Source organism: Oncorhynchus mykiss, chromosome 10 (assembly GCF_013265735.2).
Source record: "Oncorhynchus mykiss isolate Arlee chromosome 10, USDA_OmykA_1.1, whole genome shotgun sequence".
Classification (NCBI taxonomy): Eukaryota; Metazoa; Chordata; class Actinopteri; order Salmoniformes; family Salmonidae; genus Oncorhynchus; species Oncorhynchus mykiss.
This window is the reverse complement of record NC_048574.1, coordinates 48,706,103-48,730,991: the sequence shown is the minus strand read 5'-3', so window position 1 is coordinate 48,730,991 and position 24,889 is coordinate 48,706,103. Positions and strand designations below refer to the sequence as shown.

The following is a 24,889-nucleotide window of genomic DNA, read 5'->3' as shown; positions in this document are numbered from 1 at the left end:
CGTGTCTGTCAGACGACGAGACACAATTAGAGACGATATTGGTGGCAAATGAGTCGTATCTTTCGCACATGTAGTTTAATGTGATAATTAAACACAACCTTTTCGTTATTTTGATATTATTTTCTTTACCTTTAACGACCAAGCAGTACATGTTTTGTTTTAGACACAAATGTTTTCAGCGTTTAATTAATTATTTTTTTAAATGATGACTTATTAAAAATAAAAATAAATCCTCAAGGCGCTCCTATTTCTTGATAGCACAGACAGGGGGACATTATTCCTGAAAGCCTTTTCATTGAGTTCATGGGACAACCTGCATTTCCATTGCTCATTCTCCCAGAAGCAAACAGCATATTTACAGTGCCTTCAGAAAGTATTCACACCCCTTGACTTTTTCCACATTTTGTTGCGTTACAGCCTGAATTTAACATGGATTCAATTGAGGTTTTGTGTCACTGGCCTACACACGATACGCCCTATTATAAAATGTATAAAAAAATGTAAAGGCGAAATGTCTTGATTGAAGAAGTATTCAACACCTTTGTTATTGCCTCCAACAGCATTGTAGTTACTCCACAATACTGACCTAAATGACAGAGTGAAAAGAAGGAAGCCTGTACAGAATTTAAATATTCCAAAACACGCATCCTGTTTGCAATAAGGCCCAAAAGCAAAACCCCCAAAAATGTAGCAAAGAAATGAACTTAATGTCCTGAAATATAAATTATGTTTGGGGAAAATCCAACACAACACATCCCCGTGTACCACTTTTTATATTTTCAAGCATGGTGGTGGCTGCATCATGTTATGGGTATGCTTGTAATCGTCAATGATAAAAAAAAATAAAAAAATGGAATAGAACTAAGCACAAGCAAAATCCTAGTGGAAAACGTGGTTCAGTCTGCTTGCCAACAGACACTGGGAGACAAATGCACCTTTCATCAGGACAATAACCTATTGTTGCTTAAGTTGCTTAATAAGAAGACATTGAATGGCCTAGTTACAGTTTTTACATCAGTTGGCTTGAAAATCTATGGCAAGACTTGAAAATAGCTGTTTAGCAATGATCAACTACCAATTTGACAATAATAATAATGTGAATAATGTGCAAATATTGTACAATCCAGGTGTGCAAAGCTCTTAGAGACTTACCCAGAAAGACCAAAAGTGATTCTAACAGGGTTGTGAATACTTATGTAAATGTCATAGTTCTGCATTTCATTTTCATTAAATTGGCCAAAATTTTATGAAAACAAGTTTTCACTTTGTCATTATGGGGTATTGTGTGTAGATGGTTGAGAAACAAAGTCTATCTAATCCATTTTGAATTCATGCTGTAACACAACAAAATGTGGACGAAGTCTAGGGAATAGGAATACTTTCTGAAGGCACTCTAGATACCCAACATGAATACGGTATCGTCCTCGTGAATCCTGAATGGATTCGAGACCCTGTAGAAGTTTGCGTTCACTGCTTCTTGATGAACATACTTGAGGTTTTGACAGGAAGGTGATAGCAGCAGCAGTTGTCGTTCTAGCGCTGACAACGTTGGAGCCAGTAACCAATAGGTTGCTGGTTTGAATACCCCGAGCCATCAAGGTGAAAAATCTGCCGACGTGCCCTTGAGCAAGGCACTTAACCCTCATTTCCTCCAGCGGCGCCGTGCTGCTATGCCTGACCCTGTAACAAAAAAAAACCACGTTTCCCTGCGTCTATCCGCCGTATGCGACAACACTGTCAGCAGTAACAATATATTCCGATTTCAGTAGAAACATTTTGCAGAAGACGTCAAAAAGCAGATTTTGTATCGGAGTTGTCATTCAGTTACTAGAAACCATTTGTTTTGTTATTAACATATAATGCGATAATTATCCGTACAAATGAGCAAGCTTTATTCAAGCTGTACCCCCCCCCCAGTGGTTGTTTGCAGTTCTGTTTTGTACTTCACTGCTCAGCGTCACCTTGTGAGCGGGAAGAAAAGAACAGAAAGAAGAAGTAGTCATGAGGGAATACTGGTTTTCACTCTCAAAGCTTCCCCTCTCGTGTTTAGAGTCAGTGCACTGGTGGTGGTGGGGGGGGGGGGGGGGGGGGGATGTTGCACCGAGCAAAAGCAAAACCAACGTGTTGTGGGCTTTGTTGGAGCGTTTGGTTTCCTGGAATGCTGTTGACAGAAACATCCTAAGCCCCTGGCACGCCGGAGAGAGGAGGGGAGGAGCTCCGACAGCAGGCATAATGATTCCATCCTCACTACACAGTACAGTCATCATGTAAAGCGTGACTTCCGCCTCTGACTACACTGCTGGAGCAATCTGGGTCAGGGGGGGGGGGGGGGGGGGGGAGATGGAGAGATAGAGGGATGAAGGGAGGAACAGAGAGAGAGAGAGTGAGCTGTCAGAGCCAGAGAGGTGTGTGATGGTGTTTCTCTCGCTCCTTTAATCCTCCCAATAGGTTATTAAGGAGTTTTAGGTGTTAAACTGTGGTTTCACTTTTTGCAGAGCAGGAGATGAAGACAGGAAAGATGTTGTGTGTGTCATGCAGGCTGTCACGGAACCCCAAGTAGAACCACCTGCCTCTCTCTCTCTCATTCTCTCACTCTCTCACTCTCTCTCTCTCTCTCTCTCTCACTCTCTCCCTCTGAAAACAAAACAGGCCGTCCTGGTGACTTTGATGAATGACATGTCCCACCGGGGACTGGTCCTCCATCTGCTTAACCCCCCCCCCACCCCCCCTCTCCCCTCCAAACCTGGGAGGAGGGCCTCCTACTCCCCCTCTTCCCTGGGCCTCACTCTGACAAATAGTATTTAACTACTGTTTTGGATCGCCTTTCTTTTCCTCTGAATCACAGTTACCCAGAGCCATACTCCACTGTTGTCTTGCAGCGTTGGTCACTTTTACCTGGCTGATACAAGTGAACAGATTGCAGTACAGTCATCTCACAGTAAATGTAGGATGTCCACGTTCTTAATCGCTTAAAAGTTCTGACAGCGAACCCCGGCACTCGCTCCTGACTTCCTGGAACAGTGCGGTAGCATTGCTCTCTGACCTCTCCTTAAACCCAGGTCGCCGTATTGGCTGATTCTGTGTCAGTCTCGACGTTGTTTCCCTGTGTGTTGGTTTGTTTTTTTGCATGCTCTGCTCGGGCTTGGCAGTACCTCGCTCGACGCGCGCTCACCTGAAGGGGTTAAAGTCTCTGAGTAGAATAACCGAGGATAAATTAAACATGGGGTTCTATTTAGTGACATATGGGCTAGCCTGGCCCTCGCGCATGCTAATGAACAGAGGCCTTTCAGAGAGAGAGAAGTGGAGCCAGGCGATGCCAGGAATATAGATATCAACTGGGGGGGGGGGGACATCAGGGTGTAAACCAGCCAGCATTGTGTGCTCAACATTTATCCTAATCCATGCCTTCCTCCTTCTTGGGAGGGCTACCTCAAGGACCGCTGTTGAGAGAAAACCCACGTGGTACAAACATGATCTTTGTCACCTCCGTCACAGTCTTCATCATCATCATTGTCAGACCAAGGCCAACCTTTAGCTTCTCGGGCCCAGGCATTCTAGCCCCATTTATTGGCTGAATTAGGGTCATTCTGCATTAAATGATAGGGTACATAAACAATTTACTGTAGACTGGCCCACTCGGCTAAAGATGGACCAGCCCATCAGTTATTTGCCCTATGGCCAGTCCGTCCCTGCCTGGTACCCTACTTTAGGCTGGGGCCCACTGGCGTCTGCTCTCTCATGGCCTTGTTTATGAGTCCTGGGTTACAGAAATACTGAGAGAGGGAGCGAGAGAGAGAGGAAGAGCGAGAGGAAGAGGGGAAGGGAGAGATGAGATGTAGAGAGAAATAGAGAGAGAGAGAGAGAAGACGAGAGAGAGGGCCAGACGCTGAGGGTCTGTAAATCCCTGTGATAAAGAGCCGGGGCCCTGAGACGCACGCCTGCCAACGCACAGAGCAGAATTAAACACCAGGCCTCGACGTAGGTGGGTGGCCCCCAATCCGTATTTAATGAAGGATCTGTGGAGAAGGAGGGGGGGGGGGGGGGGCTTTTCATTTGTATTTCCAGTGATCTGGCTGTCTGGAAACGTGCTCTCAGGAATGATCAGGATGGGCTTGGTTAATGAGGAGGAGACTGTAAAAACAAAGAGGTTATGATCAGAGAGAGAGAGAGAGCCCAGTGGTACAGGGAGAAACGCTGCACGCAATGCAAAGCAAATCACTAAGTACTTATTTTCCTCCCTCTTTTAAATGCAGGAGTCAGTGGTTCTCTTTTGTGGATCTGTATTGCTTCTCCTTGACTTTTCCTATTGATCTGCAGAGCAGGGACAGGATCGAAAGCTGAGCGGCTCTCTTCTTTTTCCTCTCGGTGAAACGTTTGCCCCGTGGTGCAGATGAATGCAGAGCCCCGATCTGACTCGTTCCTAATGAGCTTATCTGATGCACTTTCCTTCTCATCGTGACATTTGAAAGCACCTCCTGTATCTCATTCATGACCTGATAGAGATACTGAACACCCCAGGGTTGCCCAGTATATCTCCCCGAACCTCCTGGCCCGACCCCCCCCCCCCCAAACCCTTGGCATTGCACCCTAGCAATGTCCCGTTCAGCCAGCCAATGTTAGTCACGTTCTAGTTATGCTGTGTGTCGAGCCCTTACCCCGGGCAGGAAGTGGGTTGCGAACATACAGTGCAGGATTGTCTGTTCACTATAGAGGTTTGAGGTAAAATGGTAGTACCGGTCACACTTCTTCATGCTGTCACTCAAACGTAATTCCTTGATTTGAATCCACAGAGAAGCCCACCAACTGGTGGTGGTGGTGTGTGTGTGTGTCCCTGTGTGTTTGTGTATGTCTGCTGTAGCCATCATGTCCTCTTTATCGTGGCTGCAGTCGCCAGCATTAGCTCTATAATTAGACACTTAATTAGGGGACGCCAGATGAGTGACAGTTTGAAGTCAGTGACTCACGCTCAGGCCCGTGTGTGTGTATGTGTGTGTGTGTGTGTGTGTGTGTGTCGTTGTCGCTGCAGGCTACATACTGTCTGTATGAAGGCTGCTCCCTATTCCATAAAGGTTGCAAAAGCCTCTTAAGAAAAGAAATCGTCTCCTACTCTGTAAAATCATCTCCTACTCTGTGAAATAATCCCCAGGTTGTGCGGGTGGGATTAGCTCTGTGTAATTCTGTGCCCTTCTCCCCTCACTCTGTAATGACAGACCGTGTGGTCACCCTGGGGTGAGATCACTTTGCAGTAATCTTGGTAAAGTTTGATTCTCGTTAATGACATAATCCTTAAATCACACACAGAGGATGTTAATGATTTTGGTGTTACTGTTTACTCAGGGCAGGAAGGCAAACTTGTTCATGTTTTTGCATGACTATGAAAAAAACATGTAAGGAAAGGGACTTTAAAAAAAGTATAAAAAAATGTATGTTTTCCCCATTAAAAAAAAGTATAAGTTATACAGGTCATGTCTTCCTCGTCATGTCTAGGAATATATTCATCTCTTTGCTTTCTATATACAATTAGGGAAGCATGGTGAAGCCCGTCACATTCCTAAAATAGCATCTGCTGTGAAGGAAAGAAGTGTGGTTCTCTGCGAAACACAGCAGCGTGGGTTCTCTGTGAAGGACAGCAGTCGGGTTCTCTGTGAAGGAAAGAAGTGTGTGTGTCTCTGTGGAACACAGCAGTGTGGTTCTCCGTGAAGGACAGCAGTGGGGTTCTCTGTGAAGGAAAGAAGTGTGTGTGTCTCTGTGGAACACAGCAGTGTGGTTCTCCGTGAAGGACAGCAGTGGGGTTCTCTGTGAAGGAAAGAAGTGTGTGTGTCTCTGTGGAACACAGCAGTGTGGTTCTCCGTGAAGGACAGCAGTGGGGTTTTGGGGACAGACATCTGCCCTTTACGCAGCCAGCCCTCCACAGTTCCATCAACCCCGCTCCCTGAACAGGGCAGAAGAAAAGCAGCATCCAGCACCTTCTATTATTCATTTTGACAGCGTCGTATGTAAATTAACATTTTAGTGCTTACTCTGCTTGTTACTCTTGTGTAGCAAGCATTGACATTTCTCCTCTTTAGAATTTTTGTTGTTGTTGTCAATAGCACGTCAATAAAGTCCTGCTAATTTTTACGCGGTGGCCCAGAGAGTTGCCCTCATCTGCACATTTTCCACATCAAAGTTCACGATCTGGCGCCGCTAATCTGGTATTAAAATGAAGGGGGAAAAAAGGCGACCTTGTCCAAATTAATAAGTCAGTGGCGAAATGTGCTTTCGACATATGAAAGGTTAAGTAAAGGTTACCCTTCAACTGCAGTGCACAGGCAGCAGTGCACCCCCCCCCCCCCCCCCTCCCTTCCCTTCCATCTTCTGCAGTGATTCTGACAGATTCCTGGGCTGCCTCTACACAGGAGAAAATCCCCCCTGCCTCCTCATTCTCGTTGTTAAAGAAGAGCCAGTAGGCTCCTGTCCCGTCCCACTATCACACCACTCATCTGGAGTTTACTGGGACCTCTGCTGGGCAGATGCAAACACAGCTTTATTCTCACACACATTCACACATGCACACGTGCACGCATAGAGAATGGATGCGCACATAGATGTACCAGCACGCACGCAACACACTCTTATGGGAGACATCTGGCGAGATAGGGGGAGATATCTAATCCAGGCCAGGCAGGAGAACTGAGGCATGAAGCAGTGACGTGAGAGGAGTTAAGTGACCGTGCAAGTGTTGGGCCCAACAAGTACTGCTGCTACCTGCTCTGAGCTCTGTGCTCCAGCCGTCCGCCAGCCAGGGCAGCCCCTCTCTCGCTCTCCTCCACCTGTCTCTCCTCTCCTCTGTCCCAGGTCCCCGTCCAGAGCCTGTGCGCCCGTGGGGTAATCACCAGCCAGGTTACTCGATTACACCGAGATCAGGCCCAAAAAACGTCCTCTCCGGCCACTCAAGTGAATCAGTCAAATTATCGAGTGGCAAAACTAATTCAGAGCCTGGGGGCCAGTGGAGCTGCCACTTCCCATAAGCCCAGCCTTCAGTCAGTGTGGACTTGTTTTTATTTCATCCTCTTGTTTCATTTATTATGGCTATTGGAGCTAATCCGACCAGCAAACCCCCAGCCAGTGCGCCTGTCACTATTGTTTCGGCTCCAGTGTGCGCCCCCCCCCCCCTCCCCTGTTTTCACTAGGAGTGCCTCTGCCTGTCTGTCTGTCTGCCTGCTTTCCCAAACCCCTCTCCTTCTCCTCTCTCTCCCTCCAGTCAGCCAGAGGAGGTGAGAGTTAGGAGTGGAGGAGCCAATGATGGGAGAGAGAAAGAGAGCGGGTGGGGGGGTGTATGAGAGAGAGAGTGAGAGAGCGAGACAGAGAGAGGGAGGGAGGGAGACTGCTGTGCTCATCAATCACATTAGAGCCGTTTGGACAGACTTACCCCCTCTCAGATGCCAGGAGTATCATCATGCATGGCTCACTCATTTTTCCTCTGTGTTTTTCCTTCTTCCATTCTCTGCTTCCTTTACATTTTTTCCCAAAGACGAACAAATGGCTTTCTTTGAAAAAATAAGTATATTTTGGAATTTTGGGGTTTACAACTTGACCAGTAATTTGGTTATGTTAGCAATCAATTCAATAAGTCACGGAAAGGGGGGCACGCATCTCGTGCTGTACGCAAACGAGCTGCCGGTGGATAATGCACACATTCCGTCCACTTTCTTTGTGTTTGCATTCTCTCTCTCTCTCTCTCTCTCTCTCTCTCTCTCTCTCTCTCTCTCTCTCACACACTCTCTCTCTCTCTACTCCCCCCCCTCTCTCTCTCACTCTCTCTCTCACTCTCTCCATCCCCCTGCCCACCTCATGCGCTCAGACTTCTTATCCTGTAGGTGCCTCCCTGGAGCCCCTCAAATGGACTGGGGCAAAAAAGGAAAAAAAACACAAGCGTTTCCCTCCTTCATCTTCTGACGCTGCTGAACCCGTTGTTAAAAGGAGGTGGAATGAAAGGGTGAGGGGCCCGGTCCAATCGAAGGCAGATCAGACACAGCGCTCAAGGTTAACTATAAAGTTGGGTCTTGTTGCTCTTCTAGCTGGGAAATAAACAGCAGGAGTCCTCTGGGACAGTTGGGTGGTCTGTTTGTAATGATCCATGTGCCCAGGCCTGCCTTTGAAGCAGGAGGGAGGTACAAACCTTTGTTCTTCCGCAATTAGCAGTATTAATAAGGCTAGTTAATTAAGGTACTCAGCTAAGTGCAGACCAGCAAGTTTACAGTAGCTAGAGGAAGCCCACGCAGAGCTGAGGGGGAAAACGATTTCACAAAACTATGGAAAGTCCTTAAACACTGCAACCACCGCAGATTGTTCCCCTCCTTGCTGTATAAAAACATCCCGAACAGTGTCTTTGTCTTCCGACAACTGTGGATGTAGGCGGTTAAAGGCAGTCGGGTGTGTGTGATAAGTTAGGTGACCAGCCAGATACACAGAGATAATTCAGTGAACTGGGACAGAGTGACATGAAGAATGAGTTAGAGCGAGAGAGATGAAGGGATAAAGGACAGGTAGAGAGCATGCGGGCTGGGGGCCGTCAGAAGATGAAGGAGGGGAACGCTGGTGGGTTTTTCTTTTCCTTTTTTGCCCCAGTCCATTTGAGGGGCTCCAGGGAGGCACCTACAGGATAAGAAGTCTGAGCGCATGAGGTGGGCAGGGGGATGGAGAGAGTGAGAGAGAGAGAGAGAGAGAGTGAGAGAGAGTGAGAGTGAGAGAGAGAGAGAGAGAGAGAGAGAGAGATAGAGAGAGAGAGAGAGAGAGAGAGAGAGAGAGAGAGAGAGAGAGAGAGAGAGAGAGAGAGAGAGAGAGAGAGAGAGAGAGAGAGAGAGAGAGAGAGAGAGAGAGAGAGAGAGAGAGAGAGAGAGAGAGAGAGAGAGAGAGAGAGAGAGAGAGAGAGAGAGAGAGAGAGAGAGAGAGAGAGAGAGAGAGAGAGAGAGAGAGAGAGAGAGACAGAGAGGGGGGGGTTTATGTGTGGGGAAGAAAAGTGCTCTCTACTCACTTTCTGCCCACTGAGCAAAGTCTTGTTACTCTTTGAACACTTGGCCCATTTATTTCTGCTAAGTCGTGATATTGTGAGTCAGCCAGTGAGGACTCTAGTGGCTCTTTTCATGAAACATTAACGAGTTCCTGGGGTTAAAGGGATGCCTAGAAATCAGTGCCGGTCTCAGCTCCCTCTCCCTCTTTACACTCGCTGCAGACGGCCACAAATGCAACAGTGGTGTGTGTGCACGTGTGCGTACGTGCTATGTGCAAGCATGCCTGCGTGTGTATAATTAAGCAATAAGGCACGAGGGGGTGTGGTATACGACCTATATAACACGGCTAAGGGCTGCTCTATGGCACGACGCAACACGGAGTGCCTGGATACAGCCCTGAGCCGTGGTATGTTGGCCATATACCACAACCCCCTGAGGTGCCTTATTGCTATTATAAACTGGTTACCAACGTAATTAGAGCAGTTAAGATAAATGTTTTGTTATACCTGTGGTATACTGTCTGATGTACCACAGCTGTCAGCCAATCAGCATTCAGGGCTCGAACCACCCAGTTTATAAAAAGCAATAACACCAATAAAGCACACAGAGACGTGTTTCTGGCTTTCTGACTCCCAGTCGTGCTCTGGCATCCCCTGTCGGGAGACACGCTGGGTTTGGCCCCCATAAAGCCTTGCTGCATCCTGAGCCCTGAACACGACAGCCCTGTGCACAGCCAGGGTTATTAATCTACTCCTGCTCTGCCACCCACGGCCCACCTCCCCGCCAGGGCCACTGTTTGATGACACGTCCAGATCAGCACTCCCACGTACCAACCCGAATCCCATTCCCCGAGCAAACCAGACCAGGCTCCCACCACGATAAAGAAAGTCCCAGCTAAGAGTGAGGAGGCACAGTCCAGACACTTGACTCCTCAGCCTCTCGCTTGAGCTCACATTGTCCTTGACTTTCCCATTCAAACAGCCATTTACAAGGCTGTGTCCGTTCTTCCAATAAGACCGTGGGGGGGGGGGGGGGGGGGGGGTACATGGATACGTGCTGAAAGCCAGCGATGGTTAAGTCCATAGCAGAAACAGAGGAAGGGATTGCTACGGCAGGGAGTTAATTAACAGCGTATTCCCGTTTGATATAAGTCATCTCCTCTCCTAGCAGTGTGAGTTTACCTTGATGTAATATAAAACTGCAAGCTGCTGCTGCTGTGTCTGCTAATTATTGCCTGTGTCCTGTGGCCACTTGGACGACGCAGAGAGTAGCGTCCCTACTACACACACGGACACACACACACACACACACACACACACCATGGTTGGGCTGAAGGCAGTAAAAAAAAATCTGGATTTTGAAAACGTTCTATATAAATAGCTTCGACTTTTCACTTTATTGAGAAGTCACTTAAAATAAATGCCCTTTTACTCGATCGTTGAGATTGTCATTTTAGTTTACTTCCAGAATTGACCGCCTTCAATTAAAATTGAGCCCAACCCTGACACACACATAAGCACACATTTCTCCTGTACGTCAAATCTAATTTTATTTGTCACATGCGCCGAATACAACAGGTATTTCACCTTAAGGTGAGCCCTTATCCAACAATGCAGTTTTAAGAGTTGCTCTGGATAAGCTACCCCCCCCCCCACCCCTCTGCTAAATGACTAAAATGTAAAAATGTAATTTACAGAAGATCAGAGGACTGTATGATGAGATTACATTGAGAGAGTTTCAGCATGTTGAGAGAGAGAGAGAGAGAGAGAGAGAGAGAGAGAGAGAGAGAGAGAGAGAAATAGAGAGGTTGGTCAGGGTCATGAAGACACAGTGGCCTCTCCAGTCTCCTCCCCAGCCCGTGTCATGCAAACAGGCATTTCTATTCCAGGACTCAGCCTCTTCACACTCCTCCAAAGCTACATCTGAGATTCAGCTCATGTGTTAAAAGACTCCAATCACTGGCTGGTTGGTGTGTCCCCTGCACACACCCCCCTGCCAATGTCAACAGTCGACAGACAGACAGCGGTGATTGATTGACAGATGTGTGATCAAAGATAAGGTTATCAAATGAATACGTGTTTTATATTGCATTATTGTAATATTGAAAAATCTCCCTGTCATTGGTATCTGACCGGAGAATATTGACATGTAGTCTGGTGGAGAGATGGGCCAATGGGTCAATCTTTGATGATCCATGGAGTATATGACATTACGTGTGTGTCTGTGTGTGTGTGTGTGTGTCCCCACAAGACAATGGCACCCCCATCTCCCACTTCTCCTACTGCGCCGCGCTCTCCCACAACGGCACGCCTCAACATTAGGGTCTGACTTAATTAGGACTAATTACAGCCTTCGTTAAGGCACTCTGCTCTCAACAGCTATACTACAGTCTACAGTATGGTGGAGAACAGGCTGGGTTTCTCTCACAGATTCTCCAGCTCTATCGATGGACCTTCTATTCCGCTAAGCTTTGCATTTGAAAGCCCAGTGGCTTTATTGAATGTCTGTATCGGGACACTCGACTGACGCGGCCCGTTTTGGCAGCACAGAGCTGGTACTGTATGTCGTATTGTAACACCGCAGCATGGTGGAGAACGTGGACATGCTGTCATGTCCCAGCAGTCTTCCGCTCAGGTCCAGAACAGCACAAGGCCACAAGCTGCAGGTAATCCTGGCTTTAATAGCCACCTCCATCTTGTCCTATTTCTGGGATTCTCACCACCTTTGTAGAATGCACGGGGGTTTGATTACGCCTCGGAGCCATCTCTCTTTGTTGTGCATTCGTCTCCTCCTTGTTCCGCTGTTCGGAAATTCCAAAGGTGAATTAAATACAGTATACCCTACCCCCTTCCTTTTTTTTGTCCTTCCCGCAATCTCAGTTTACTTGAAAACGCAGAATAGGAAGGTCATATTTACTGTGTTGAGAATCAAAGACAGAGTCTGTGCCCCCCCCTTCAACCCCCATTGCCCTCTTTCCCTTTCGCACAAAATCTGATACTTTTCCTGGGACACTCTGTCAGAGTGAAGAAAAGATGTTATTCTCCCCATTGAAAAGGAGAAATGTAAAATGCGATAACGCATGCAGCTGAGAATTGAGATTAACACAAATCACCATTTTGGCTGAAAAACACAATCTCTGCAGGCTTGTTCTCACAGGCAATCCGTTTTTTTTCCCCTTCCCTTTCCTTTGTATGAATTCACATGTACAATTGTTAAGCCACTCTGGTGGAATTGTTTGGACCGAAAGAGAGCTTTGAGCGAGACCTTCCAGCTCAATGGAGTTCTAGTCCTCTGTATGCCTGTAATGGCCTTTAAGTGAATATCTGAAGTGAGAGAGACAGTGCCTGCGACACCTACTGCTACATATATGAACACCGCAGCTCCACGCACTGACTCGATATCTGTGCGAATTGCCCGCCCCCACAGGACTTTAGATAGAATAAGCTGTGCACTGCTGTCCGTGTTATAAGCTTCATGATGGAATATTCCCTTGCATTAAAATCAGAGCCTCTTCCGATACGCAGACTACGCACTGCGCGTAGGGCCCCGCGGCCGTTAGGGGGCCCGACCCCCAAAAATAATGTATATTATATATAGACTGAGTGTAAAAACATTAAGAACACCTTCCTAATGTGGAGTTGTCCTCAGAAGAGCCTCAATTGATCTGGGCATGGACTCCACAAGGTGTTGAAAGCGTTCCACAGGGATGCTGTTCCATGTTGACTCCAACGTTTCCCACAGTTGTGTCAAGTCGGCTGGATGTCTTTCAGGTGGTGGACCACTCTTGATACACACGGGAAACTGTTGAGCGGGAAAGACCCAGCAGCGTTGCAGTTCTTGACACAAACCAGTGCACCTGGCACCTACTACACTGCGCCGTTTCGAATGGCGCACATACACAATTCACGTCTCAATTGTCTCAAGGCTTAAAAGTAATTTAACATTAGAACTGCTGTGCCCCCCCTTCAGTCATTACGACAGTGTAATTAATAAACGTCATATGTTTTGGTGCGGTTTTATGAAGGCCTCGGTTAACATTAGAATACGATTTTGCATTTCATTTAATTTAACACAATAGCATTTTCATTCATTTATGATACTGTAGGTTATATGTAAAAAACACAAAAGAAAACACACACAAATTGAACTGTTCCAAGAAAAGTTCGGTGCTGGCACAGTGCAACAGCTTGTTTTTGATAACGGCAACAAAATGAAAGTACACCAACCACCAATACGCGCGGTCAAATGATGAAAACATCAGTATACTAAACACCACTATAAGCACCGAGTGGCCTTGATAGTACGTGAAACTCGGCACAAATTCAACGGCGGCATTATGATGAATATACGTGTCTATGTGACGGCAGTTGAACTGTCCAGTTGACAACATGTTCACAACTGTCACTTGCTTGGCACACTTTGACAAACCTTTGTTTGGTTGTAGTGTGTAACAGTCTCAGTTTTCCCTCTTGATCTTGTTCCCCATTGTCTTGTCATTCTTCAGCATTGTTGTGGAGTACAGCAGCCTGTGCAGGTGCCTTATTTTGCGCGGAGGGAGGGAGCTCCCGTCCCACGTTGTTGTTCATGGTGCCCGGCCAGACTTGTTTTCTTTGCAATCAAATTGCTAAGTTAAAATATTTGGTAGTGCATCAGCAGTTTTCCACTCATGTCAGTCACTCAATTAGCCCATGTCAGCTACCATTTTTTATTGCTAGGTAAAGTAGTCTTGCCAGGTATCTAAACCTTTTAGTAGTAGGCTTTATCATCACCAAACTCCCGACCTGGCATGCAGGACATGCTCTCAGGGGCCCTACTCTCAGGGCCCCCATTGTTTTTTGTCAAGTCACTCTCACTCAGATATCATATGAACATGGCATTAGTCATGGCAAAATGTGAATAATTTGAGAAAATGTGATTTAAAACCGCAACACTTTCTCTACACCTCATGGCAAAATGGGCCGAATTTCAGGAAATGTAGTTTAACATTGCAACAACAACAAAACGTATCCACTGCCAAGACGGGGGGCACTAACCAAATTTCACGTCGGGCCCCAAAAGGCTGGAGGTGGTACTGATTATAATGACAGGAAGATAAAAAATTAAAAACAAGGGACTGTGTAAACGTAATATATCTGCATTCCTTTGCTGTCTTCCTCCAGTGGCCATAGATTCATGTCTCTGCTGCACAATTAATATCCAAACGGACCAGCAAATACCAGCGTCTTTATTAAAATCAATAGCCACAGTGCTGGGTCAGACCTCTACTACAAAGATCAAAAGAATGGAATGAACCTTTTTTTTCTATGGAATCCGCCTGACCAGGTATCCCCCCCCTTTAATTAAACAGACGCCTAGTTGGGCTGGGCCTGACAAAAGCCAATAGGACTGAATGTACGGGAGGAATTCTGGCCTGTGTCTGACCCCAGAGAGACCACAAAGGCCCTCTGTAACCTGCCCAGGGTAACAGGGTGGGACTACGCCCCAGACCATCCCAGCCAGATTAACGATTAGCCGCAAGAATGGCCCCTCCCAATCTGATGCGAAGAGAAAGGGAGGATGGGGCTTGAAAAGAGAAAATAGGATGGATGGCTCGTCCAGTCCGATGTGCCTGACTGCCTTACACTCATCTGGCAGGGCTGACTCTGAGGGCCAGGCCTCTCAAAGTGGGGGCTGGCCGGGGTCCTCTACATCTGAGGAGCGCTATGAAAGGCAAACAATAAGCAATCTGTTTGTCCACCCCTGGAAAACGCCGCTCCCCTTTCATCCGCGGGCTCCCATTTCCGTGGGTCGTGACTTTACTCAAACATCAATTACTGTTACGTTCCCTGTTTGATCTCACAGGCTCGTCTTCCATGTAAAATCAGGAGGGGGGAAAAATGTGTAAAGACAATGCATTGATTGTGTTTTTTTCTCTGTTGTGGTATTTTATGCTCTCGATGTGGTCTGCTAGGCAGTGGTTGTTGATTGCCTCTCTCTCTCACCTCAATCAGAGCTGCTATAGACTATTGTAGTGCATAATAAGCTTTGAGGTCATTTTACCTTCTCAGAGAGAACTTGGCCTGGACTGGGCATAAACAGGCCATCCACCGTGTGGCTTGTTCATGTATTGAAGGTTAGTTGACAGAGAGCATAGGCAGTGATGAGAGATCTCAGAGACACAGACAATCACTTTTAGTTTATGGTGAGGGCCAACGAGATGAGATCTGTGTTCTTTTCGATACAGCTGCTTCAAATTGAAGCAGAGTTTTGTAGCTTTGCTACCTTACTTTGGCTTGCAAGCTCATCCTGTTCATGTACTTACGTTTACATATGTAGAATTAGCGGAATCAAGACTCTAATAAGAAGGGATTTTGTATGACGAGAGTGACAAACTCTTAGCATAAATTAGAATTTGTAGTTCCATATAAGCCAACTTCATGTATGCCAGCCAGTAATCCTCAGTGACCCTAGTAGGCTAGACGCGTTAGAAGATCATAGGATCAGATATGGGAAAATGTCCTAGCTCGCCTAAACCTTCTGGCTCTGCCCTCTCTGTTTAGACAAGGCTTTACAGTAGTTCATGACAGGATGAATTTCAAGCATGCAAGTATTTTTTTCCCCCCAAGTGCATCCTCAAATCCCACCAAAAAATAAGGCTTGATATAACGGACGGCTCTGCCAAGCTTTTACGGCACTAGCAGAGTTGACGTCGTGCTCCCTCCATGTTGTTGTCAGCTGTTTTTCTCCTGTTTCCCCCCTCGGCCACACGTCGACAGCTAATTCAGTGCTCAAGAAGAGGTTTGAGTTTCCCTCCAAGCTGCTGCAGCTGTGCCTCTGACTGTCTGGGATTAGGCAACAAAATGAACTCATAATAAAATGAATCAATCATCATGACATTTTGTTTAAATGTAGCTATTGAAAACATTTCGCCTGTTTCCTCAGGCACGCTTGGAAGAGAGGGGCCGGGATGCATAAAAATAGAAGGCTTGTTTTTTTAATATAAATGTAAGGACAGAGATTCATTTGTCTTAACCCCCCCCCCCCTACCCTTCCCTCTCCTCTCCCACTCTATCTGTGCCTGTCTATATTTTTTCAAGTTAGAATAATTTGCTGGTTTATTTGCCTTGCCGTGTGGAGTGGAATTGAGAAACATTGGCCGACGAGAGCGGCACAGTTAATTTTCCGCCTTTGGTGTTTGACAGCGCTGGAGTAATGGGGTTCCGATCAGACTCTCTTCCCTTCACAGGGAAAGTAACTTAAGTGTTCATGTTCATACCAACAAAATTAAATGATAAATGAATGAGCTTTTTTTTCTCTTCATTTTTTTTTCTCTTTTTTTTTTTACACCTCTCCCATTCCGTTCGAGGCGATTCCGTTAATGAATTAGATCAAGGTGACATATACTGTCTGAATGAACCTGGGGAGAAAATGAAAAAGATGTCTATTTTTTTTTGTCCTGATTTGCAAAGAAATTTAGATCACGGCAAAGCAAGAAGGCATTGCGTCGTCATTTAATTAATTACTTAATGTGTCCCTTCATCGTCTAATTGAATTAATTAGGGGCCTAATTGGGCAGAGTGATGATGGCTTCCGGGGCTGTGGAGCCCTTGATGAGCTGAAGGTAGCTGGGCTTCTTAGAGAGACTCGGGGAGAGAGCGCTCTCCTGGGACGGACGGGGAGGGACCCTCCCTACCGCCATCAGCGGCCCCAGCTCCCCTCAGCTGTCCCTGGATTGGAGGGGTCAGGGGAGGCCTGGGGCCAGTGAAAGCCTCACTCTGGCTCCTCTATAGACATGTCTCTGGAGACCAAGTACACATGCTTGGACTGAAAGAGTTTAAAAAAAGCATGACACAGCATCCAAGTTGTGTTCTACTCTAAAGAGCTGCAAAAGGCCTGTATTACAGTGATACTGTATGAACATCTGCCAATGTATTACCTTGTAGGGCATTTTGTTCTATCCATCACTAACCGGCCTCCGTCCAGCAACCTGCCCTGAACTTAGTCACTGTCACCCGGTTACTCAACCCGGCACCTTAGAGGCTGCTGCCCTACGTATATAGACATGGAACACTGGTCACTTTAATAATGGAACACTGGTCACTTTAATAATGGAACACTGATCACTTGAATAATGTTTACATACTGTTTTACCCATTTCATATGTACAGTGCCTTGCGAAAGTATTCGGCCCCCTTGAACTTTGCGATCTTTTGCCACATTTCAGGCTTCAAACATAAAGATATAAAACTGTATTTTTTTGTGAAGAATCAACAAAAAGTGGGACACAATCATGAAGTGGAACGACATTTATTGGATATTTCAAACTTTTTTAACAAATCAAAAACTGAAAAATTGGGCGTGCAAAATTATTCAGCCCCTTTACTTTCAGTGCAGCAAACTCTCTCCAGAAGTTCAGTGAGGATCTCTGAATGATCGAATGTTGACCTAAATGACTAATGATGATAAATACAGTCCACCTGTGTGTAATCAAGTCTCCGTATAAATGCACCTGCACTGTGATAGTCTCAGAGGTCCGTTAAAAGCGCAGAGAGCATCATGAAGAACAAGGAACACACCAGGCAGGTCCGAGATACTGTTGTGAAGAAGTTTAAAGCCGGATTTGGATACAAAAAGATTTCCCAAGCTTTAAACATCCCAAGGAGCACTGTGCAAGCGATAATATTGAAATGGAAGGAGGATCAGACCACTGCAAATCTACCAAGACCTGGCCGTCCCTCTAAACTTTCAGCTCATACAAGGAGAAGACTGATCAGAGATGCAGCCAAGAGGCCCATGATCACTCTGGATGAACTGCAGAGATCTACAGCTGAGGTGGGAGACTCTGTCCATAGGACAACAATCAGTCATATATTGCACAAATCTGGCCTTTATGGAAGAGTGGCAAGAAGAAAGCCATTTCTTAAAGATATCCATAAAAAGTGTTGTTTAAAGTTTGCCACAAGCCACCTGGGAGACACACCAAACATGTGGAAGAAGGTGCTCTGGTCAGATGAAACCAAAATTGAACTTTTTGGCAACAATGCAAAACGTTATGTTTGGCGTAAAAGCAACACAGCTGAACACAACATCCCCACTGTCAAACATGGTGGTGGCAGCATCATGGTTTGGGCCTGCTTTTCTTCAGCAGGGACAGGGAAGATGGTTAGAATTGATGGGAAGATGGATGGAGCCAAATACAGGACCATTCCGGAAGAAAACCTGATGGAGTCTGCAAAAGACCTGAGACTGGGACGGAGATTTGTCTTCCAACAAGACAATGATCCAAAACATAAAGCAAAATCTAAAATGGAATGGTTCAAAAATAAACATATCCAGGTGTTAGAATGGCCAAGTCAAAGTCCAGACCTGAATCCAATCGAGAATCTGTGGAAAGAACTGAAACCTGCTGTTCACAAATGCTCTCCATCCAACCTCACTGAGCTCGAGCTGTTTTGCAAGGAGGAATGGGAAAAAATTTCAGTCTCTCGATGTGCAAAACTGATAGAGACATACCCCAAGCGACTTACAGCTGTAATCGCAGCAAAAGGTGGCGCTACAAAGTATTAACTTAAGGGGGCTGAATAATTTTGCACGCCCAATTTTTCCGTTTTTGATTTGTTAAAAAAGTTTGAAATATCCAATAAATGTCGTTCCACTTCATGATTGTGTCCCACTTGTTGTTGATTCTTCACAAAAAAATACAGTTTTATATCTTTATGTTTGAAGCCTGAAATGTGGCAAAAGGTCGCAAAGTTCAAGGGGGCCGAATACTTTCGCAAGGCACTGTATGTACTGTATTCTACTGTGTTCTAGTCAATAGCACGCCGACATTCTTAATCCCATTCTTTTACTTTGAGATGTGTGTGTATTGTCGTGTATCGTTAGCTACTACCGCACGGTTGGAGCGAGGGACACAAGCATTTCGCTACACCCGCAATACCACCTGCTGAATATGTGTATGTGACCAATAACACTGGATTAGATTTTTGGGATTTGAGGAGCGTGTGTGTGTGTTTCCTTGCTGTGTATGCGTATGATTTGTGTACAGTATTTATGTGTTGTCCTGCAGGGCTGACGGCTGCAGCGATGGCCGAGGCTATGAAGCTGCAGAAGATGAAGCTGATGGCCATGAACAACCTCCACGGAGCCGGCAGCCAGAACGGGACCGAGTCAGAGAACGACGAGCTCAACTCCAACGCAGGTCAGAGGCACAGCAACGTACATACTGTACTTTTTAACATTTTTACCACATCCAACTATTGAGGCACAATAAACAGGAAATTATGACAGAAAAGCCTTATAATAAAGGTCATTCACATATGTATTATGACTGTCAACTCAAATGAAAATATTAGCCCCCCCAAATAATAACAGATGTATCTGTTCAAGGCCACAGCCAGTGTGTTAATAGCCTGTCTAGCCGTCTCTAGGAGGTAGGTTAGGTAGAGACTGCGGAAGGTTTGTCTCCTTGTAAACTTCCACTGGCCATGTCTCTTTCTCCATGGCTGCTTCACACGTGACTACAGGTAATTGGTTCTGGCCCTCGCGTTGCTTTCGCTTTAGCCGTATTTTATTGAGGCTAATGGCGTCCTTAATGGCTGCGACCTGACCGTGCATTTAGATGGCGGTGATGGCAGCGTGTGTGACTAACAACGCGCGTGGCGGCGGGCCGGGTAATAGAGGCGCCACGCAGACAGGCTTCTTTATCACCACCCAGAGCCACGGCAGACGCCCCCGATAGAGACATGAGTCTGAATATGTAGAGGGACAAGTAAACACACACACACACACACACACACACACAGAGAGAGAGAGAGACAGGACAAACTGATGTGCACACTTATTTATACTTCACACTGTTTACATATAAACACACAAGGCCTGCGAGGGAAGAAAACCCAGCTAGCACATAAACGTTCTGAGAACCATATGTTTCTTAGAGCTTGGTGAGAGTGTGTTGTCCTGTGGTTATTTTGCATACAACCTTCCCACAACATTCTGGGAATGGTGCAGGATAGTTACTTGGAACATTTAAGGAACTTGAGAAAAATAACGTTTCATTACTTTAACAGAACGTTTTCTAAATGTTTAAAGATAGTTATATTGAATAAAAATGTTGGTAATGTTCTAGGAACGTTCTCCAACTGGTTTGACATTTGGGAATGTTCTCAAATAGTTCAGAGAAACAACGTTCTCCTGTGGGAATTGTAATACTTCAGCATAACGTTTCCACCAGGTTTCCTCATGGCTCTATTTAAAGTAATGTTCTCAAATTGTTCCGAGAACGTTAAGAAACAACATTCTTCTGTGGGAATTTCAGTACTTCAGCATAACGAGAGAAAAAAAATGGCATGCTAGCTCCATCCTGGTGGCTCAGTGGACTAATTCCATGGATAGAGAACAGAAGATCATAGGTTTGAATCTCACTGACGCCGTGCCACAATAAAAAATACATGTTTTTGCACGATTAATGCGTAAGTAAATACATTTCCATGTGTCCTGTCTGTGTAGTTCCAAACAGTTAACCTATGCTATCAGTGTTATTAAAAGTCTTTAAGGAAGCTATTCAAACACCGCCTATAATTTCCGTTCCCGGAACGTTAATAAATCCTCACAAGAAAACTTTCAGGGAACCATAGTAAAACGTTCTCAGAACCTTCCTGCAACTAAAAATCTATGTTCCCAGAACAGAATAAATGTTCACTTCCATTCTCAGAATATTTAAAAAACATTTCATTTTAGCGGTCAGGGAACCAAACGTGGAACCAAATGTGCTAGCTTCCAATGAACCAAATGTGCTAGCTTCCAAGGAACCAAATGTGCTAGCTTCCAAGGAACCAAATGTGCTAGCTTCCAAGGAACCAAATATGCTAGCTTCCAAGGAACCAAATATGCTAGCTTCCAAGGAACCAAATGTGCTAGCTTCCAAGGAACCAAATGTGCTAGCTTCCAAGGAACCAAATGTGCTAGCTTCCAAGGAACCAAATGTGCTAGCTTCCAAGGAACCAAATGTGCTAGCTTCCAAGGAACCACATGTGCTAGCTTCCAAGGAACCACATGTGCTAGCTTCCAAGGAACCAAATGTGCTAGCTTCCAAGGAACCAAATGTGCTAGCTTCCAAGGAACCAAATGTGCTAGCTTCCAAGGAACCAAATGTGCTAGCTTCCAAGGAACCAAATGTGCTAGCTTCCAAGGAACCACATGTGCTAGCTTCCAAGGAACCAAATGTGCTAGCTTCCAAGGAACCACATGTGCTAGCTTCCAAGGAACCAAATGTGCTAGCTTCCAAGGAACCACATGTGCTAGCTTCCAAGGAACCACATGTGCTAGCTGGAAACAGAGAACTTACAAAAGTATTTACTGGATTCATTTATTTGTATTTTGGGGTGATGCTGTTTGCACGGTAAAAGAGTGGCTGGCCTTGGCGACAGTAGGCAGGCAGAAAGTGTCCATGAATCCCGCTGTCTTGCTGAGCCTAATTGATGTTCCCGATCAAATGAAGCCATGTAGCAATATTGGTGTAACGTGACACCTCAACCTAAATGATTACCGATAGTTAAATCTCCTCCAGTACATTGTAACGAGACAGCCGTGAGATTGGGCGACGATGACAGAGCTGGATGGAGAGAAGAGGGTGTGTCAGTAGCGAGGGCTGGGTGCCTGTGTGTCCCACTCTGTCACAGACCCTCTAATGTACTCCTCCCTGACACCAGCACTACGGTGAGCTGGCCCCTCTCTGTCACATCACCAGGGATAATGATGATGATAATGATGCTGCTGATAATCACTACAGAGAGGCAGCAGGCTTTCCTGGCTTTCTGTCCAGCGGATCGGTGAAACACTGCCGTGCAAGTGGGCCTCAGCTAGCACTGTCACACAAGTCACCCACAATTCAGCAGGCTACTCCATTCTCCGAAATGAAGAAGCCAGTGAGTTAAGCCCTCATGCAGAAGGCATTTGAAGGGACAAACTTCACACTACCTGTAAAACGGATCCCTGAGTGGTTTAGCAGAGTGGTGTGTGTGTGCAGGGGGAGACTTTTCCGAAGTGTGCCTACGCAAATTTGGGCCCCCAGGTTTGCCTTCTCAAATGACTTTGACTCAACCCCACCACCAAGAGCCAGAGCACCTGAGAGAGACGGGGGAGGAGAAGGAGGGGGAGCATGCTTCATCTCAGTAAAATCCACTTTGACCCTAAAAAGAGTTGGAAGAAAGGCCTTGTGGTTTCTGGTTGGTTTTGCAGCACGCTTTGTTGAGAGGTGGGTGGTGGTGGGGCAGGGACGTTGGAATCTGATCTAGCGAATCGCGTCTCTTAAGTTGAACAAACAGCTTCAGAAGATATCCTTCCGACTTTAACCCATTGCGTTCTCTCTTCCACGGCCAAGACACTGATCCCTAGACGACAGCTGCAAAGCCTGATGTCTCTGTTTTTCCCTCTACCCCTCTCTCTCTCCTTCTCTCTTTTCTTTCCCTGTTTCTTTCTCGTTCCTGCGTTCCCGGGGGCTGTGTTTGGTCCCCCTCCCTCTCTCTGAAGGCAAGCTGCTTTTTTGGAGAACATCAAAGGGCCAGCTAATCTGAGTTTTCCCCTCCGTGCGGGATGGGCTGTAAGAAAACCTTCAGCTATCTGCGTACAACCGTTAGCGGAGATAGGCACGATTTCAATCTCTCTCCCTCCCATATCTCCTCAAACAGCGACACCCCCTCCCCACCCCTCTCTCAAGACAAAAAAAAAACACTTAGAAATCATCGCTTTTGGAGGCAGAGAGAGAGCTGACGAACGCTTGATCGTTTTCTTTTAGCGCTGTAATCAGTTGACCAATTTGGCTTAACCCTCAGTCTAACTTTGGGGAGTCTCCTTAAAGTGCAGAGCAGAAGTTGGTTCTCGGCGCGGAGAGACTGTTTGAAAGGATGTTTATACTCTTTGGGTTTTTACAGCCGAAAAGCTGCAAAGAGGCACAGGGGCTCCTGTGAAATGGTGTCTTTAAATATAAATATGCCTCTGAAATCCTGTTAACAAGGGGGGGAAAAGGAAGAGATTACTAAAGGGAGAACATGTGTTTCTGGTCGAGGCGACTGGAGAAGAATAGCCCAGCAAAAAAGGGGCTCATTGGTCTAATGGCGTACTGTCAGGGAAAATCACCGTCACAAATGACATCAGAGAAGAAGTGATATATTTTTCCTTTGCGACTGACAAGTTAAAAGAGAAATCCCATGCATTATTTAAACTGGATCTGGAGTCTGTCAGGCACGTGATTTGCAGAGTTAGCAAAAAACAGGTGTGGGTGTAGAGAGAGAGAGAGAGAGAGATAGACAGAGAGAGAGCGAGAGAGAGAGAGTGGAAGCTCATAGAGAAAGCGTGGGCACCTAGCGATCTGTGTGCGCGCAGTCGTTTCAAATCCCTAACCACCAAACCGGTCAGCACTTTTTCCTTCTTTACTCTCTATCGCTCACCTCGCTTTTCCTTTTTTTTCCCTCCTCTTTTGAAGCCCCGTGTCTTTGCTGGGCAAGTGTCACTTTTGTTTAGTCTGATTGGCCTGTTTGATAACAGCCCCTTCCTGTCTCGTCGGCCATTTTGAAAAACACAAGAGAAGAGAAGACTGGAAGAGAAGGGGTAGATAGATCTCACACTTCCTTTTCTTGCCCTTCCTCCCTCCCTTCCTCCCTCCCTTCTTCCCTCCCTTCCTCCCTCCCTTCCTCCCTCCCTTCTTCCCTCCCTTCTTCCCTCCCTTACTCCCTCCCTTCTTCCCTCCCTTCCTCCCTCCCTTCCTTCCTCCACACAGCTGCAACAGGAGACACCCCTCTTCCCTTTATCTGACCGTGTCACTGGATAGCCCTGAGCAGTTTGTTTCGTGTCCAGTATTGACCAGCGTGGCGAGTGTGAGTGTGATCCCGGCTGGACTTGTGGGGGCTGGGGTCAGAGCTATCACCTTTCACTGTGGTTCCCCTGGGCTCTGCCCCTCTTGTTGTTTCACATGGACGCGTCCTCCTCTCTGGAACTTGTGCAGCAGAGTCGTTGTTTTGTAACAAGTAAGTTTCATTTGCAGAAAGACATCGGACACGTTTGACACAACATTCCTGACATTGTCAATTACATCATCAGTGTGTTTTTTGTTGTTGTTGGTGTTGTTGTTGCTGTTCCGTGTGTTTAAGTATACTGTTACTGAGCTCCGTGTTGCGGTTCTTCTCTTCAGACCCTCTCCCACGGGCTCTGAGCTCACTATACTGCCCCTTGTGGGAGCCAAATGAACAGCACTGATGTAAACCACAGGCAATACTGAAAACGAGAGTCGCAATGTAATTCAGCAAGGCACCTCACTGAACGACATGGATACAGAATTCTGTTTTTGTGCTCCCTTAAGAGTCCACTCTCTCGTTATTATATTCATTTCCATAATGAGTTGCGCCATAACAGTCTGCCAGATAACCCTGTTCGCGGTGGGACTGCGTCTGACATGACTAGTGCCTCTCTCTCTCTAACAAATAGAAGCGCAGGTTATGTGTATGGATCAGAGAAGTGCTGTCACCTCAAATGGCTGAAGCACCCCTGGTCTGTTCTGTCTTTCCTGCTGACGGCTCAGAAAATGTTCCAGCCCTTCGTCCTCCAGCTGAAATATTCTCCCAGTTCCAGCCATCAGGAATTAATGTCCCATAAATCATGGCCCTCAGAGGGACAGGGGCTGCATACTGACCACTCACACTGAGGCTGCCGCACAGCACACGCTGGAACACACACACACACACACACACACACACACACACACACACACACACACACACTATACACTACACACTAGTGGTTCTAGTATATACAGGAGGTTACACATGTACGAACACACTTTTACACATGTACGAACACACATCACTGGAGCAGAGGACAAATGTAAAATTCACTATGACGTTTGCACAGAAATGCTCACA

General features: G+C 46.3%; 1 protein-coding gene across 8 annotated transcripts in view; it reads left to right on the top strand.

Annotated features, from left to right (window-relative positions):
• dacha (dachshund a) overlaps window positions 1-24,889 on the top strand; it is a 128,615-nt gene that overhangs the window by 64,329 nt on the left and 39,397 nt on the right. For 5 of the 8 annotated variants that reach the window (XM_036933287.1, XM_036933283.1, XM_036933279.1 and 2 more), the window contains exon 3: window positions 19,021-19,173. In XM_036933287.1, coding sequence (XP_036789182.1) covers window positions 19,021-19,173 — 153 coding nt within the window. The remainder of the gene's footprint in view (window positions 1-19,020; window positions 19,174-24,889) is intronic. The other 3 variants (XM_036933285.1, XM_036933282.1, XM_036933286.1) reach the window with 1 other exon arrangement.